At 37.6% G+C, this 17,499-nt stretch overlaps 1 protein-coding gene across 1 annotated transcript; it reads left to right on the forward strand.

Annotated features, from left to right (window-relative positions):
• The first annotated feature begins 45 nt into the window (after positions 1-45).
• LOC140921214 (metalloendopeptidase OMA1, mitochondrial-like) lies at positions 46-10,611 on the forward strand. The gene is made up of 9 exons (XM_073371191.1): positions 46-99; positions 583-1,037; positions 1,952-2,333; positions 2,668-2,775; positions 4,369-4,497; positions 6,243-6,317; positions 7,155-7,304; positions 7,912-7,954; positions 8,948-10,611. The coding sequence occupies exons 2-9, from the start codon at positions 706-708 to the stop codon at positions 9,010-9,012; spliced, it is 1,284 nt and encodes a 427-aa protein (XP_073227292.1). The 5' UTR covers positions 46-99; positions 583-705; the 3' UTR covers positions 9,013-10,611.
• The last annotated feature ends 6,888 nt before the right edge of the window (positions 10,612-17,499 follow it).

Below are 17,499 nucleotides of genomic sequence, written 5' to 3' on the forward strand. Positions count from 1 at the left end.
CTTCAAATAAAGCAGTATGGCGGACTGAATGGCGGAACTAAGGATATACGATACGCTCTTTTTTAACAAGCAAATTAATACAAGATCACGGAGAATCATGTAATTTTGTTGTGTGTTTGTTTGTTTTTTTAATTTCGTTTTGTGTATGTCAATTTATCATTTATCCGTATCTGATACAAATACTGTCCCCATAGGCCGGGGCACAACATCAAGAAATCCCACGGAAACGCGTGCAGGATATGACTATAATGTTTTAATACCTAAAAAGTACAAATATTTAAGGTTATGTTGCTCACTGAGTTAAGCCTCACACGTACACATGTACAGTGTTTAATCAAAGGTTAAACATCACCGTAATAATTTGTCATAAAAGGTATTTTTTTTTATTCTGTAGCGACTGTTATATTATACTATTTCGAACAGTTTAGCCTAATTAGCTAGTGATTCTAGGAAACTGGTACAATTAGTGAATTCAGATGTATGATGACAGGTAGCAAAACCATTTTGTTACCTGACCTTGTCACAAAGTGGAAAATCAAGTTGTTACATTTGAACTAATCGCTATTTTCCCTTCAATTACAGGTCCAGAGTCATTGTTGCATTGGCAGAAGAGAGCAGCATTAATTTTTATATTCCTCTGAATACAAAATCCAATATAATACTTAATTTGTGAACCTTTTAAGCCAATCACCTTTTAAAGGAGAAATGAACTCATTTCAGATAACTAGGTTGTTATGTACAAAGCAATCTACAGGAATGTCTAGGAGTCTTCATCATTCTTTTTTGAGCTGGCAAGAACATGGAGGTTCTGTATTTTCTGCAGCTCATCGACTTTTAGGGAGACGTGTTTGGTACAGCCATCATTTGGGTAGATCATATTACAAAGGCTCCTGGGGATACCAACATTTATCTTTCCGAGGATTTCATACAAGTAAACCAAGATTTGCTGCCCCATTGGCACCACTTGCTGCTTTTCTTGTTAAATTAGCTGGCCCACTATCCAAAGGGATCAAACTGGCTGCTATTGTAGGTGGAAGGTAGGGTTTTACTTTTGATGAACAGTATTTCGATCCCCATCCATACAGCTGCCTCACTACTATTATGATCACTTTGATTATGATCCAGCCAACAAAATACTTTTGCATGTACATTTTCTTATAAGAAAACCCACTGAATGAGGACATTCATCTTGTTGATACAGGCAATCAATATTATTCATGGTCATGGAACACATTTTTCTTTTTAAAGGGCAGGCAAAATAATAATAATAATAATAATAATAACAATAATTTTTTTTTTTTTCAGACTGGGAGTGTCTGTAATTATATAAAGAGTTTTAGTGTTCAATTCTCACATCTAAAAAATGTTATAATTTTCTTAGCAAACAAAAAGAAAAGAAACCAGCTACATATGAACTAACTTTAGCTAGTCAACTGGACATGCACCCTGCTAACATGACTACCACATCAATCCACCTATTTCATAGTCCTTCAAGTATTATTTATAGGTGTGATTGCCAGTGAAAATAAATTTGTTCTTCTACATTCCCATGGGGGAAAGGGGAACTAGGGAGTCCAAATTGCCACCTCCCATACTTTGCATTGCTGGGTTCTGCTCATTTCTTCTTAGCTTTTTCCCTTGAGGCCTTCTCTGATTGCAAAATATTGAGCATTGCTGAATAATTTCCCCATATTTTCCTGCTTCCCACTTTTTAAGAACTCCCACCTCTCACCTTTTCCTCTCCAGCCTTCCTTATCTCTCCTACCCTTGGGCCTGAATTCTCCTAGATATCATCCCTCTGTCCTCCCCCTTATTTTTTGCAAATCTGGACCCTCTCTAATGCCTTTCTGGTATACAGTTAGTACTAATGACATTCAAGATACTGAGATTGTACAAACAAATACCTAATTCCACATGAAAACATTTAAAATATTGATTTTCCATTTTTCAGGACTTTTCGCAAAAACTGGAAAAACTTATCAGCCAAAAACCGTTTGCAATTGTCTAAGCTGGGGGTCACAGTTTTCATTGGAGGTTTTGGAGGAGCTTGTGTTGGATTTTACTTCTTTCACTTAGAAGAATCACCTGTGACACACAGGACAAGATTTATGCCAATCTCTCACAAGCAAATGGTAGAACTGACAGAAAAGGAGTATAAGAATGTATTGGAAGCATTTGCTGAACACATTCTGCCCCCAAACCATCCTGATCATGTGAGAGTTTTCAGGGTTGCTACAAGATTATTGTTGGCTAATCTTGGTGAGGAGATGAACAATTTATCTTGGCAAGTCAATGTGGTGGAAAGTGATGAAATTAATGCATTTGTTTTACCAGTAAGTAGAGCTCTACAATATTGCTTTTTGCTTTTTGGTTTTGTTTGTCTGAAATCTGGTCCAAAACTCATCAAGACTTCTTTCAAAGTTCCTAAACATTATTAGGGGATTATTGTGAAGTTGTAATGTGAAGTACTACCCCCTGATGTACTGTATAAAATTGTAAAAAATTGTTAAGAACAAGAAATGATACAAAAGTGCTGTCAAGTACTGGTATTTTCATAATATTTTAGTCTAATGAGAGTGGCACAGTATGATTCAAGTATGATTATAGTAATCAGGTTAATAAGTCAGTGAAAGTTCTAAGTTGACTTTTCAAATGTTGTATCTGCAGAATGGCCAGATTTTTATGTTCACTGGAATGCTGAAGCTTTTACACAATGATAATACTCTAGCAACTGTACTTGGGCATGAGATATCACATGCTATTTTGCAACATGGTGTAAGTGTTAACTTAAAATAATGTCAGGGCATGAATTTTAGACCCAATGTTATTTAACAAAGTGGTATTTAATAAACATGATGATATTATTGCCAAAATATTTTTCATAACCCTACACTGAGAATTTTCACTGGCAATTTTTGTATTTTTTTTTCTTATTTTCGGAATTTTACCATAATATTTGAAATAAACAGTATAAAAGTACAAGCAAAGCGACCACCTCTCTTAAGTGACTGGTCAATGATCCAAAACACCAAACTTTTCCCAGTCAAATCACTACACTAAGAGCCTTTCATAAACGGCCATCTCTTTTTATATGCACATCTGCACATCTGCTACCACCCACTTTTCTCAATTATTTGTAGTTTTAGATTTTCCATTGTTTGTATCCTCCTGTAAGCGATCACTTGAAGCATCGTTTGGTCTCTATTATGTTTACTGTATTTACTAGACCTCAAGGTGGTGTGGGGGGGGGGGGGGGGGGGTGAAGAACTTTTATAAGTGACAACATGGACATATACATACTGTAGCCTCCCTCTGGGTTGATTCTCGTAAGCAACCACCTATTAAATCTTTGCATTTTGGTTGGTCAACCATGGGAGGTTCAACTGTAATTTCATATTGTGCAACAATCCTGAGTGACTTCTAGCAGTCAACATTGATGGTTTAACATCAAGGGTTTGCTATGTTATTGTAATACAAGATCAGGGGCTTATTTAGGATGAGGGGTTTAGAAAAGAGGAATTGCAGGCTATGGGAATAAAATGATGTGTAACCTGTGCGGATCAGGTGTCCTTCTTCCCTTTTTGTTTGGGAGACGAAACCAAAAACAAAAAAAACACTTGATCGTATTATAAATAGAATATGAAACATGCTTGCGCTGTTGAATTTGATTAGACGAATTTTCCAGTTATGTTATACATGTAAGTATTCAGTATCGTTCCCAGTCGTCCTCTGCAATTTTGGATGTGACATCACCTGTCAAGCCATCCTTGGAGACCCAGGGCAGTTGTTATGTCGGGAAATCTTGTGCTTGGTCCTAAGTAGCCTCGCCGCAGACATTCTGTGGGGTTTGTTTGTCACGCGTTCACTTCTCCATGGGGGAGAAATGAATGCATGACGAACGAACCCCAAAGGACATCTGCAGGGAGGCTAGGTTCTAAGCCTCCTCTGGTCACACAGATATGGTCAAAACCTTGTCTTTTTTTCCCTAAAATCTAATTTGAAATTCATTTTGCACCAATGAAAATGGAAAATCAAAGTGTTAGCTCTTTACTACAGCCTGAAGTATAATAATTTCCATTAAAACCGCCCTGTTTGTATTTTTTTTTCTTAATACGGCAGTCAAAATAAGAAAAAAAATGCTTTTCAATACACTTTTAAAAATAAAACCAGAGAATAAAGAAAGAAGACGTTCTAAGAGGAAAGAAAGAGTAAAGTAGGGATCTTGACGACAATATTCACGGCGAGTTGCCCATCCAGTTCCTAACCCCGCGCAACAGGGTTTAACTTGAGTGCACTACTAAAACCCGAGTTTTATGAGGGTTATTGCAATATATGTATTTTAAGTAATACTTGTTGTTATTATTTCAGGCAGAGCAAGTGAGTCTTCATGGCTTTATAAACATGTTTCTCATCATCTCATTGGCAATGCTCTGGGCTCTGTTACCAACTGATTTGATTGCTTTTGGTGCTCAGTGGTTACAGAACAGAATTCTTGTGGTAAGACTTTTTCTACAGTGGCCTGCATACATGTAGCTGGTGGTTAAATTGTTTTGGGGGAGCATGTTAAGGTGCGGAAAATGATATTGCACAACAGCACCAACGTTTATACAGGCTATCGTTAAATTATATACATACTGAGAAATACTCACCAAAAAGCTATGTCGTAAATTTTCGTACGCAAATTAGTTCTAGCCAATCAGAGGAGCAAACGATGGTTTTCACACGTGAAAAAAATGATACGTCCAATCAGAATCGCGAACGATGTTTTTTCACGTGTGAGAAAAATGATACGTCCAATCAGAGGCCACAGAGGTGTGTGAGTTTCGCGCCAAAATTCCCGCCTTTTATTGCAGCTTGCAGCGCCGCTTCGCACATATTCAACGAGAAAAGTTTTACTCAAAGAGTTTTTCTCGCTAAAAAAGTGAAAAACATTTCTGAAATGGAGTGGAATAGTTTCGTTTGTTTCACTGTCGATAAAGAAAACGGTAGAGAACCAGCGAAACAACAGCGGAAAGGGAAAAACAGAACGAGACGTAAGCTTTTGTTGTGCTTTTTGTCGGAGCTACTTTGCCTTTCATTTAAGCTTAAGCTTATATTGAAACCGGACATTTTACTTAAATTCACTCATTTTCAATTGTGCATTGACAACAAACAGTTAAGATTACTTATAGTTCTTGGATTACCTCATATCCTTACCGTCATTTATGTTTTTAACAAACGTTTTTACTAAAAAGCTGATACTTCGTTTTCGTTGTCATTTTGCGGCAAGTGTGTAGCGGCAAATAAGATTTAAAATAAAAAGGCCACCAAAATGATGAATGTCTCGGTATGTATATAATAAACACAATACCACATGGAAAGTGCTTTGTACGGTATTTACGCACTCGTTGTTTTTGTATCAGAAATCTTACTCGTTCGCTGTGCTCACTCGTTCGATTTCTGATACGTCAACAACTCGTGCGTAAATACCGTACGCCAGCACTTTCCATGAAGTATTCTCTATGAATTGTATAGTGTGGCCATTTGATATCAGCTTTATTTTTTAGGTATTTAGGTATTTTTAGGTATTTTATTTATTTGCCACACAATGACAATAATTAGGAAAAGATGCACAAAAAAAAATGTAGGAAGAGATGGCGAGGAGGCCTAAAAGAAACTATAAAGCTTATGTTAATTAGGCCTCCTCAATTACAATTTTTCGAAGATGGCATAAAAATTATGGCGACGGATACAATATAATATCAGGTGAAAAATTAAACTAATCAATATTACGGAAGTTTACAAATGTTGAATATCAAAAGGCTTTTTCCCAAGATTTTTGTTGGAGTATACTAATAACTATTACAAATAAATGCCTTAAGTGCTCTTTTAAAGGAGAAAGGTGAGGAAGCGTTGATGTTGTTGGTGTTTAAGGTGTTGTAAAATTTAGGTCCTTGATAAAAAACGGAAAATTGTTTGGTTCGAGTGCGACAGAAAGGCAGACTTTTAAAACCCCAGTTTTGCTGCTCATAACATATGATGTTTTTAACTTGTTTAACCTCAGTGGTTGGCTCATTATGACCCTCAGGGAAGTGGTTAAATTTACATTTTTCAGCCAGGGACCAAAAGGCATGAACTGGAACAAGTGGAATGGAATAATGACTCATTTACAAGAAAATTCATTTTACTCCGATTTATGGTTACAGTACTGGTAAATTGTTTTGTGCACTGATCTGACAGCGTGATTTAATTATCCTCATCAGATTCTCTTGCACCTCCCTTACTCAAGAAAATTGGAGGAAGAAGCAGATGAGGTTGGCATGACGATGGCTGCTAAGGTAAGAAGAAACCATGTAGTTACACTTCTAGTAACCAGTGTTGATTTCCTGGAGAAGACTTTTTTCTAGTGTTGTTCTGCTTGTAAACAGATTAAGCAAGGTCGGAGAGAAATACACAATTTAACATAGAGTGACATGACATGATCTGCCCTTGAATCATGCATGAAAAGGCTAATCAAGGTTTAACACTTTCGATTATCCTACTCATACCTCAACCCTCTAAGCTACTAGTGGGAAGACTAGTCTCATGTACCAATGGTGTTATCATCAGTTCTAATGTGCAAAGATATCATTGTAGAGATGGTACCAGCCTGCATAGCAAGCGTTTCCAATCGAGTTATTGGGGGAAAGTTAGAGCGGAAGCGATAAAAAAAAAAGATGGAAACGCTTGCTACGCAGGCTAAGATGGTACAATTTGCCCTGTACTGATGCCGGAAGAGATCACCATGTTCTACACTTGTAGCTTTGAATTTAGCCTGTGAAAACAGCCGTTTCTCCTCACACCTTTCCGCGTGGGACTTTTTGTCCCAAGGGGCTAGGAGCGAGGAGAAATGGCTGTCTTCACAGGCTACTTAAAATTGCAATTAATTACTCAAGATAATGCTAGGAAATTCGTGTCTTAATTGTTCATTATTGTCTTACTGCCAATTTGAAGCGACTGTACCTTAAATTTGACGGAAACATCTTGATATATGCGGAAATTTTCTCCCAACACTTAAGTCTAATGAAACATAAAAGTCTGTATTTCAGGGAATTTAACTCCAGCAAAAATTCCACGCCACATAGTATTGAAGAGTAGTTTACTGTATTGATGTACGCGTATGTTATAACAAACAGGCATGCTTTGACGTTCGTGAAAGTCCCAGATTTTGGTGGCGACTCGCAGCCGCACAGGATCAAATGGCCCAACCTGAAGCACTAAAATGGTTATCCACTCATCCTTCCCACAGTGACAGAGCTCAAAAACTTGAAACTTTACTGCCAAAGGTAAAAGTCGTTAACAACTGTAGGGATGTGTAAAAATTAATAGTTTAGTGATGTCTCATTAGTGCTTGAATTAGCACAAATTAATGGAGGGCTTATATGAAGTCATGGTGGGGTGCTTTAATACATATTTGAAGTGGGTTCCTCAAAAGGTCGACCTCAATTTGGCAGTGTTGAGTCATAATTGACATAATTGTGACTGTGACATTCATCGTTCTAACTATATAAGTTTTATTTTATGTGAAATTGTCATTTGCCAATGTCCCACTGTCAAGATTTCTATTATTACATGTATTTGTTATTCCTTTGTTTAGTGATGTCCCATTAGTGCTTGAATTAGCACAAATTAATGGAGGGCTTATATGAAGTCATGGTGGGGTGCTTACATATTTGAAGTGGGTTCCTCAAAAGGTCGACCTCAATTTGGCAGTGTTGAGTCATAATTGACATAATTGTGACTGTGACATTTATCGTTCAAACTATATAAGTTTTATTTTATGTGAAATTGTCATTTGTCAATGTTCCACTGTCAAGATTTTTATTATTACATGTATTTGTTATTCCTTTGCTTTTAAACATGTTTCATCATTATTGTTTTTTTTTTCTTCAGGCTCTAGAGGCCAGGACGAAATGCAGATGTCCACCTCTCCCAGGTAAATTAATGGGCGTCTTGTTTCAATCGTATACAATCTGTATCGTAAATATACAGTGTATATCGTATGGCACCATCAATGATGTACCACGCTCTAACAGCATAAATGTCTAAAATGGCACTCTGTACTCCAATTGGTTTCCAAACTATTTATTTCGGCATATTCCAGGAAGACATTACCTCTCAAGTTAGCGTAAATAAATCATTGTTCTACATTTATAAAGTGAAGGTAACTATCCTCGCAGTTAAATGAACAACCTAAGTGGTTGAAAAAGAACTTGAAAAGAATCAGAAATAACCGGGGGAGGAACTCGAAGCCCAAAAGGCTTTTTCGAATTTTAAGTGCAGATGGGCTTTCTTCACGCCAAGAATTTTTCAATTTGCCCTATTTTTAACCCAGTTCTTGGTGTCTGGATATCAGATAGAACACTCCTAGGTTTTTATAAGTATAGCTTTCAAATGAATCCTTTAATTGAATTGATCCTTGGAAAAAAAAAACCGCTATTTTTTTTCGTAATTTAACTAGTATGCGTTCAAGCGTCCTTCGCATCAGTTTCTTAGTTTTCAAGAGAAATAATGGGTCAGAGAGTGAAACGCCGTGTCTAGCCCTTAGGTTGTGTGAATTTCACCAATTAAACACTTGAAATTAATTGGACGTTGGATTCCTGAGAGGTCCGCAAACTTTTATTAAATGTTGTCAACAGAGAACTATTATTAATAATAGAACATCATGCTCTCTAGGTGTGTCACCATTTGCATTATGAGGATGTGGAGGCGTTTCAAACAATCGATTCAATTGTGCGGACGTCCCGGGAATTAGGCTTCCGTTTAATTACAGCCTCTAAAAATAACTTAACTAAAACTGACATACCCCTTCATACCCTTTCTCTCTATCTTATGATTCTCTCTTACTTTTGATGAATTGTTTGATAATGAGTTCAAGCAGTGATGTATGAATCCGGCAATTTATCGCCTTATATTTTCATTTCTTTAGGTGAAGAAACGTTTATATCCCGGGAAGATCAACTTCCGTTAAGAAGACCATCGTCACCTCTATAATGAACAAGGAATTTAGATAACAGTTAAATATAATATAATATTATAATTATAATAGTTTGTTTTTAGTAGTGTGCATGTGGAAAGCTTTGCACTTCAATATATTTTGTGTCGCAAAACTTCTGCAACCAGTAAAAAAAGGCAAATCGTGTCCTTTTCCTTACTTTATCTCTTTCTAAATACTTAGACTGAAATTAATGGAATGGAAGATTGAAGGTCGAATTCGCCCCTCCCCGCCCGGGATTAGCGCTCTGTGTAACGGACTTAACCATATGTAAAGCTATAGAAAAGAACGCTCATAATATCATACAACCAGCGACAGGGAATATTTAAAGAGTGTTTTGTTAGCTACCACAGAACACATTTTTAAATTAGAAAAATGTCCTGCAGTTCAAATCGTATACGTTCCCTGGTCCAAACTTCTAGTATCAACAGGTTTGGTTTGGCTCCTTCACTCTTAAACAGGAGTCATGAATGTAATTTCCTAGAAATTTGCTACCTTGTTACACCAAACCATTCATTTTTTCTGTAAAATTAGATTATTTCGCGGACGAAAATCTGGCTCATATTCGGTGTAAGAAGCTGAAAAACTCACGGGTAACGTAAAATCTTTTTTGGGGGCGTGGACAATAATTTAGTTTTTTTTCCCTTTTTTTTTTCACTTAAGAATAAAGATAAGCGAAACAAGTTTAACAAGACGTTTCGATGTCGCCATGACATCATTACCAAGTTACAAAGATAAAATTAGAACTGTAAAAAAGTAATACGTTTGCACGTGTAAACAAAAATGTGTTAAACAAACAGTGTGTAGCCTGAGTATCAGGCCTTCCTAAAGGGCTAGGGGAGAGGAGATTTTAGATGGGGGAGGGGGAGAAGCTCTCTCCCTTTTTCGCTTCCATCTTTCCCCTTTTCCCCAGAAACGCCTGATACTCAGGCTAGATTGTGTGTGTAGGCTTGATTTCTTCTTCGAAAAAAAACCACTTTTTTTCTTTATGTCAAATGCTAATTCTGTACCGCCAGTGATACTGCAAGTCACACCCAGTGACTGTTGCCACATTTTTGCAAAGGTAGCATAAAATAATTTGATGAACCATTGCTTTAAGAAGTACGGAAAATCTTTTATGACTCCGTTGTGCGTTTCAGCCAATGTGTGGATTTAATGATTAAGTAATTAAGAATCACAAGTAAATGTATCAATGTAGTTATTACATACATTTTATTTGGTTTGTAAGGTTGAAGAACAATTCTAACATGCCCGCGGGTAGCTACGCTAATCTTGGCGGGACATGTTTTCAGGAAATAAAAACAACTAAAAGTGACTTGAGACCTAATAAACTGACATAATGACTAAAGACTACTGATAATTAAAATTGAACGAAGGCCTTAAAACCTTTACAACGTATGGAAGTTTTTAACTAATGGAGGACAGTTTTACAGTGAAAATGACCGGCTGACTGTCGTCGGCAATGATAAGGCGTACAGTAACCAATTCCTCTCTTTCCTGTCGCATGAAGTCTACTCGCAACATAAGCATTGTTATCCAGAACCTGAAAAGAAAAAAAGAGACAGAGACTTCAGAATCAAAATCAGAATGTTTAAACAAAAAAGCTATTGTTGAATAAATGTAATGTTTGTCTATGTGTGGTAATTAATCTTCTTGCGAGCTGTTAGAGAGATTAAGGGTCTCGTTTACATCGAACAGCAACGGTCAGATTCAAGTTGGATAACACTAGCGCGAAACTTCTTATTTTTATGTTGAAGTAGCAAACAGTAAGCGTAATTTAAAGGGAAAACTTGGTCACGTGGTACAAATTCACGTTTGTCGTTTGGCGTAAATATGACAAGAGAGATTAAGATTCACGTTTACGCCAAACGGAAAACGTCAGATTCAAGTTGAGAATTTCTCAGAATAGAAAATAAGCAGACAAAAACAGTCCCGAACGATTCCTATGGTTAAAACTGGCATAAAACTACTTTTTTTTGGGTAGAAACAATAAAGAGTGGGGAAACGGAAATAAGGGGTCACGTGGTACAAATTCACAGCTGCTGTTTGGCGTAAACGTGAATCTTAATCTCTGTAAACACTTTTAACGTGAAATAAGCAGAAAGGCTAAACAGCAAAAGGAGTACAAACTCCAGAGAATACGAACAAACTTAGCTCCTTTACTTGAAACCCTCGCCTTTAAAAAAAAGAGATCTGCTTTATTCAGGTTTTACTGTAACTGTAGCGTCAACTGATAAAATACTCATGATAGGTTAGTTGGATTCCTCTTTCCCGATAAAAATTTTTATGAAGGTTTGTGGCCTTCGTCGAGAAAGGAAGAAAAAGTTGGTAGATCGTGCAATATATGTGCGAGGACTCAGGAAGCTAGCTGATGACAAAAAAGTTTGTTTCATCTTGATTATGTTATGCTTTTGATGAGTTAAACAAAACAAAATCAAACCAGTCAATTTAAATAATGAAAAGATCATAACAGATTAAAGCATCTAAGCTAATTTTAACCCTCCATACATTTTATTGAAGTCAGTCCACTCTGTCGATTGATGGTAACGATTCTGTAGAACATGTTGTAGACTGGGACGAAGTAGAGCAGCTGGCCTGAAACAAGAGAAAAAGGTCAGTGGTTGATCCTCACTAAAAAGACCACTGGAGGAAGGGAGACTTATGGTAATCAGAATCCGGAAAATATACGCTACCACAACACTAATAGTTGCACAACCACTACCAATACTAGTACTACTACTACGACGACCACTACAACTACCACTGTCACACCACTACAGTCTACTACTACCTACTACTACTACTTATAATGAATTCGGAGGAACTTCATGTAAATAAGTTAGTTATGAAGTTTATTTCCTCCTGTATAAAAATACGTGATTCATTGTTAGTAATGTAGCTGAATTTTTTAGTTTATTGTGTTCTTTGTTTTATATTTTGATTGTAATAGGCATGCTTTTGTAATACTGTACAATGATGCGGTCATGCAAATAAAGCAATTTATTACTATACTGTTACTTCCACTACCACAACCACGACCACTACAACTACCACTGCCACACCACCACCACCACCACCACCACTACCACTACCACTACCACCACTACCACCACCACTACCCACACCACTACAACTACTACTACTACTTGCACTTCCACTACCACTACCACCACCACTGCCACTACCATTACTACTACCACTACTACTAACACTACCACTGCCACTACCGTTACCACTGCCACAACCATTACTTTTCTACTTCTTCGTCTGCTGATGATTACTTTGACATTAACAATAATGATAATGACGATGATAATAATAATGACAATTGATAATCATGATGATGACGGCGACGATGATAATGATAATGACATTTTATTGCGCGTCTTCCCAAACCGAATTTACGAAAACGATCGAGAAATCCGCATGGTGGCGCACTGGTTTGCTGAAGAGATGATCCGAGCAAGAATCTCAACTGTTTGGGATAAATGGCCACAAGCGTGACGTTTTTAATTGAAAGCAGTGATAAGATTAACTCAAATATCTTAGTATTTTTTATATGGTAACAACATAGCTTACACTGATTACAGGCTCTAGCTTGAAAGGGGACTTCATCCTCCTTTGCTCCACTTCTTCCCATGCGGTATTAACCAAAAATGAATTGTTCCTGATGCAAGGGAAATATCCCTTCTTGTATCCCAGTCTATATTGCGGTGTACGTTCCAATAGCTGTAACAAATGACCAAAAAACATATAGATATGATATAGATATCAGGATCCTTAAATAAAACTCTTGTAGGTCTCTGTTGTTACTTAAGAAAAGGAAAGGGTAGGTTTCAATTATCAAGCCTCGAAATCGTCAACTCTTACAGTGAACTCTTTTGGTTGTCTTTGAACTCTTTGAAATATATTTGATACAATTACAGTAAAATGAATTTCATTAATTTAAGCAGGTACCAACTTGAAATAAGGTTGTTCGTCTCTTAGAGAAGCGCCAAAGGCACCGGCGCGAAAGCACGGGTTATAATTTTGTTGCGCGCGCATCGTGCAGCTTGCACGTGGGTCATAGCGACCTGCAAACCAGTGTGGCCCATATTTCCATGTTTTACTGTATATGGCTACCCGCAATGCATTAACGTCATCAAACAAGAAACTTGGTCGGCATTGTTTTGACTATCTTAGCGGCCGTTTTGGCGATCAAGAAATGCTTTTGTCGATTAATTTGGACGATAAAAGTATATTACAGAGACATTGAAGCAATCTGGACCAGTAGCTACAAAGAAATAAGTGCAAGGTTTTAGCGATAACGTATTTCTAGTTAACTTTGTTACTAACCTGAGTTATGCAGTTCTCTGCCTGAGTAGAGAGATGGTCGGGGTAATAAACAGGGCTGTGCAATATCTCAGCCACAATTTGTTTTTCTTCTTCGTACGAGTCTAGGTCATCCTCATCGTCACAATCAAAGGGATACTAATGTATCAAAACAAAAACACAGTTTTTTTAATCTGCTGTATTATCAGCCTGTGCTATAAACAGCTTGCTTATATGGAAAGACCGTTTTTAAAAGTAACTTACAACGAAGACATCAGCATTGTGATTTGTTACATTGCATTGTTGCATTGTTGTCATTAAAATTATTACTATTATTATTATTATTATTATTATTATTATTATAATTATTATAAACTTATGCTTATAACTTTTTATTATAACTTTAAATCATAACTTTGATGTAAACAAGAGTGAGTTTCAAGATGTTGAGAAACTAATTTACGAGTGGGAAGTTCCTGATACTCCCTCTTTTTTTTGTTTGCGGGGACAATGTCAATGTGGATCGCGCTATGATAAGCAAATGTGGCTGATTTGTCATCCAACGCCATGGCCATGATAAATTCAGTGACCTGCAGGCGGAACTGCTTAGCATGGTGTGTAAAGACGTTGAATTCGAACCAGTTATGCAAGACATCACAGGAGAAGAGTTGAATAGGGGAGCCAACACCACCCCGGGTGCGCTTCTGGATATAGCTGCTAGCTGATCCAGACCAGATATTTAGGTAACACAAAAACAGAGCAGAAGCGCCAGTAGGCTAGCCGAGTGTTAGGATCGATTAGAAGTAGAGCCAGCTACATTAGCTACATTCACGCCATAACGTTTTTCAACACGGAAGGTGGAATGGTAGAGGAATTTAAACGATACCATAGTAGGCTTGCAGAGCTAGTTGCTACAAAGAAGTGTCATTTGCCCTGCTAAGACCAGCTTTACTTTGTTTAAGAGGATCGGTAGTACTAGTAGAGTCTATTTAGAACTGTCAGACATGGATTTGTTATTGAAAACTGACTCTCGAATATTGGAAAAGACAATTGAGAACGTTATTATACTTTCCTTCTTTTAGTTAGAATACGTTTACGTCAAGAGACTATAAAGGGGACAGAGAGTGCATCCCCCATATACACCCTATTCCGTAGGTAATTCGTCTCGAGTTATTTTTAACACCACAGATCTCAAGGGGGATTAGACAACAGCCAATCACATAGCGCGAATGTGTTCCGCGTGGATGACCCACGCTGAGAGCCACGCGTCCTTCACGAAATGACGCAGAACAAAATGGGGGAAGACGCGGAGAGCGATTTTGCTATTCCTTTTGTCGACGAAAACGACTACAGCGAGATTTCTGCGAAAGCTGTGTCAGCGAAACCGAAATTAAAAAAGAATCGCCCTTCCTCTCTTGTATAGAGCTAACAGTAGAGCAGGGAAATCCTTAACACACTGAATATTCTCTCAGGATCATTTATAATTTACTGTTTGAAGAGAGCAATTTCTGGTTTGATGTTTATTTTTTTCAGTCTTTATAGCGATTATTCCTACCCACTTACTTTGTCTATTGTAGGCGAACCCTCCTAAAGCTGAATTTCAAGGGACCATATTCAAGCTCAGAAAGAGAAATAAAACTTCGAGTTAAACTGATTTCACGGGTTGTCAAAGAGTCCAGCGATTCCTTTTTCCCAGGTGAGCGCCGACTCATTTCGCTTCAATATTCAGGAATGCTCTCGATCTTTTTACGCTTCCATTGCCTCTCGCCCGACATGTTTTGCACGGCGTTTGGTCATGCGAAACCTCCACGAAACATCCACGCCTCGCGCGAGGTAACTTTATCCCGATTCTAAAAATAACTCGAGACGAATTACCTATGGAATAGGGTGTATATGGGGGATGCCTTCTCTGTCCCCTTTATAGTCTCTTGGTTTACGTTTACTTTAGAAATAGGTTTTAAATGAAATGTTTTTAATTCAAATAACTCTTTTCATTTGAAACAGAATTTTTTAATCGAAGTTAGGGGGTTTTATCGAAATAAATTGTATTTGTAGTAGTGGTAGTAGCAGTAGTAGCAGCAGCAGCAGCAGCAGCAGTAGTGGTAGTAGTGGTAGTAGTGGTAGTAGTGGTAGTAGTGGTGGTAGTGGTAGTAGTGGTAGTAGTGGTAGTAGTGGTAGTGGTGGTAGTGGTGGTAGTGGTGGTAGTGGTGGTAGTGGTGGTAGTAGTGGTAGTAGTGGTAGTAGTGGTAGTAGTGGTAGTAGTGGTAGTAGTGGTAGTAGTGGTAGTAGTGGTAGTAGTGGTAGTAGTGGTAGTAGTGGTAGTAGTAGTAGTAGTAGTAGTAGTAGTAGTAGTAGTAGTAGTAGTAGTAGTAGTAGTAGTAGTAGTAGTAGTAGTAGTAGTAGGAGTAGTAGTAGGAGTAGTATATGTAGTGGTACTAGTACTAGTACTACATGTAGTAGTGGTGTATCAGCAGTAAACGCCTTTCTCAGTTAATGGAAATAGCATGTGATATTTACGGATAATCGTTTATAAATTAGTTGTTTAAGGATGTCTTCACTAACTTCGATTTTCTGCAACGAAGATATATAAAAGCCAACTAGGTTTACAAACCTCGCCAACCAGCAGTCTATATAGTATTACGCCCATTGACCACCAGTCAACAGAGGTGTCGTATGGTTTGCTGTCAAGCATCTGTAATGTAATAGAATAAGGCAGGTTAACTGAAATATAACTCAACATCTAAATATAAAGAAAACTGAAATTGTATGACGAGTGAAAATTATTTATATTAGTGGCTACTGACCATTGGTCAACTGGGAGAATTTTTGTAAGAAGTTTTTGTTGAAAGCTTTCATGGTGCGGACAGGTCACTAATTACAAAGTTATAGTTCTAAATTAGTAAGCATCGAATCCCAGATAAAAATTTATCAATTAACGGTCATAACCACTGATCTTAACTAGTAAGCTGCTCATAAAAAAACTTTGTTTTCTTTTTTCATAAAAAATCCAGTAATCAAAACGCGACACAAACTTATCACAGTCAGTTAGAAATGTCTAGTGTCATTCAGTCATGATTCAGATCGATGTGTTCTCAACTCTTTCCTTCTTGTTTGATATGTAATTAAACACTGCTCCTCGTGCTTGATATGCACTTCAATTTTTTTATTGTGTGTTTGTTATGCTATCAAACCCTAGTTCTCGTGTTTGATTTGCAGTTAAACTTGCTCCTTATTACTTCGGCGGAGCGAGAAGTAAAGATTCGCGACGCCCAGGAATGTTCAAAGTTGATACTTTTGGTACAAGATTGGGCACGCAAAGTATGAAGGTTTTCGGCTAATTTATTTGGCTATTTGACGAAGTGACAGCCGAACTGGTTCGAGACATCTCGAGATCACTTTGACTTCTTTGATTTATTCTTTAACTTATTCGAGGAAGAAAGAATTATTATTTTGGCTTTCGCGAGGTTTGAACCGACTCACCTGTGTGACCCGTCAGAACAGAGGAGACTCTAAGTTGAGGGATTAGCCGATTGCGCTACACTGAGGCCCAAGGCAGTTCGGGATATGAAAAATAGCTATGAAATTATGCACTAGTCTCGGGACAAGATTGGGTGCGCAAGTTTGTGACGTTTCGGCTTATTTCGGCTATTTCAGGAAATGAGACCGGACTACTTATCGAGATATCTTGAGATCACTACGAGTTTTGTCTTTCATTTACTCGAGGAATAAATAGAGGATATTACACGACCGCGCAGAGACACGAAATTTCTCTTCGAGTGTTGAAAAACATTTCACGAGTAAGCGCTCCTTTCGAACTGTTTTATGATGAATTTAAAGTTACAAAATGCTGCACGAAGACGTTTTGTCTTTGTTGAGTGTTACGTAGTAATATTACTTTCATACGTTGCGTGACTTCCTCGAACGTTCTCTACGTTTTTGGATTAGTCATGAATAACTAATTAGGGCATGTTTACATTTCAGCATGAGTCAGCAGATTTGCATCAGTTACTGAAATCATAAAATATGTCGAAAAGCTACTGCTATTCGCCTGTTTTATATTTTCTAGAACCTTATGTCAAACGGTATACAAGTTCCAAGCGAGTTCTTTTGGCGAACTAAGTTTTTTCCCACGAGCTGGAGTGCTGTGTTTAGTCAAGTGTGACGAGGGTCGATTT

Source organism: Porites lutea, chromosome 12, assembly GCF_958299795.1.
Source record: "Porites lutea chromosome 12, jaPorLute2.1, whole genome shotgun sequence".
Taxonomy (NCBI): Eukaryota; Metazoa; Cnidaria; class Anthozoa; order Scleractinia; family Poritidae; genus Porites; species Porites lutea.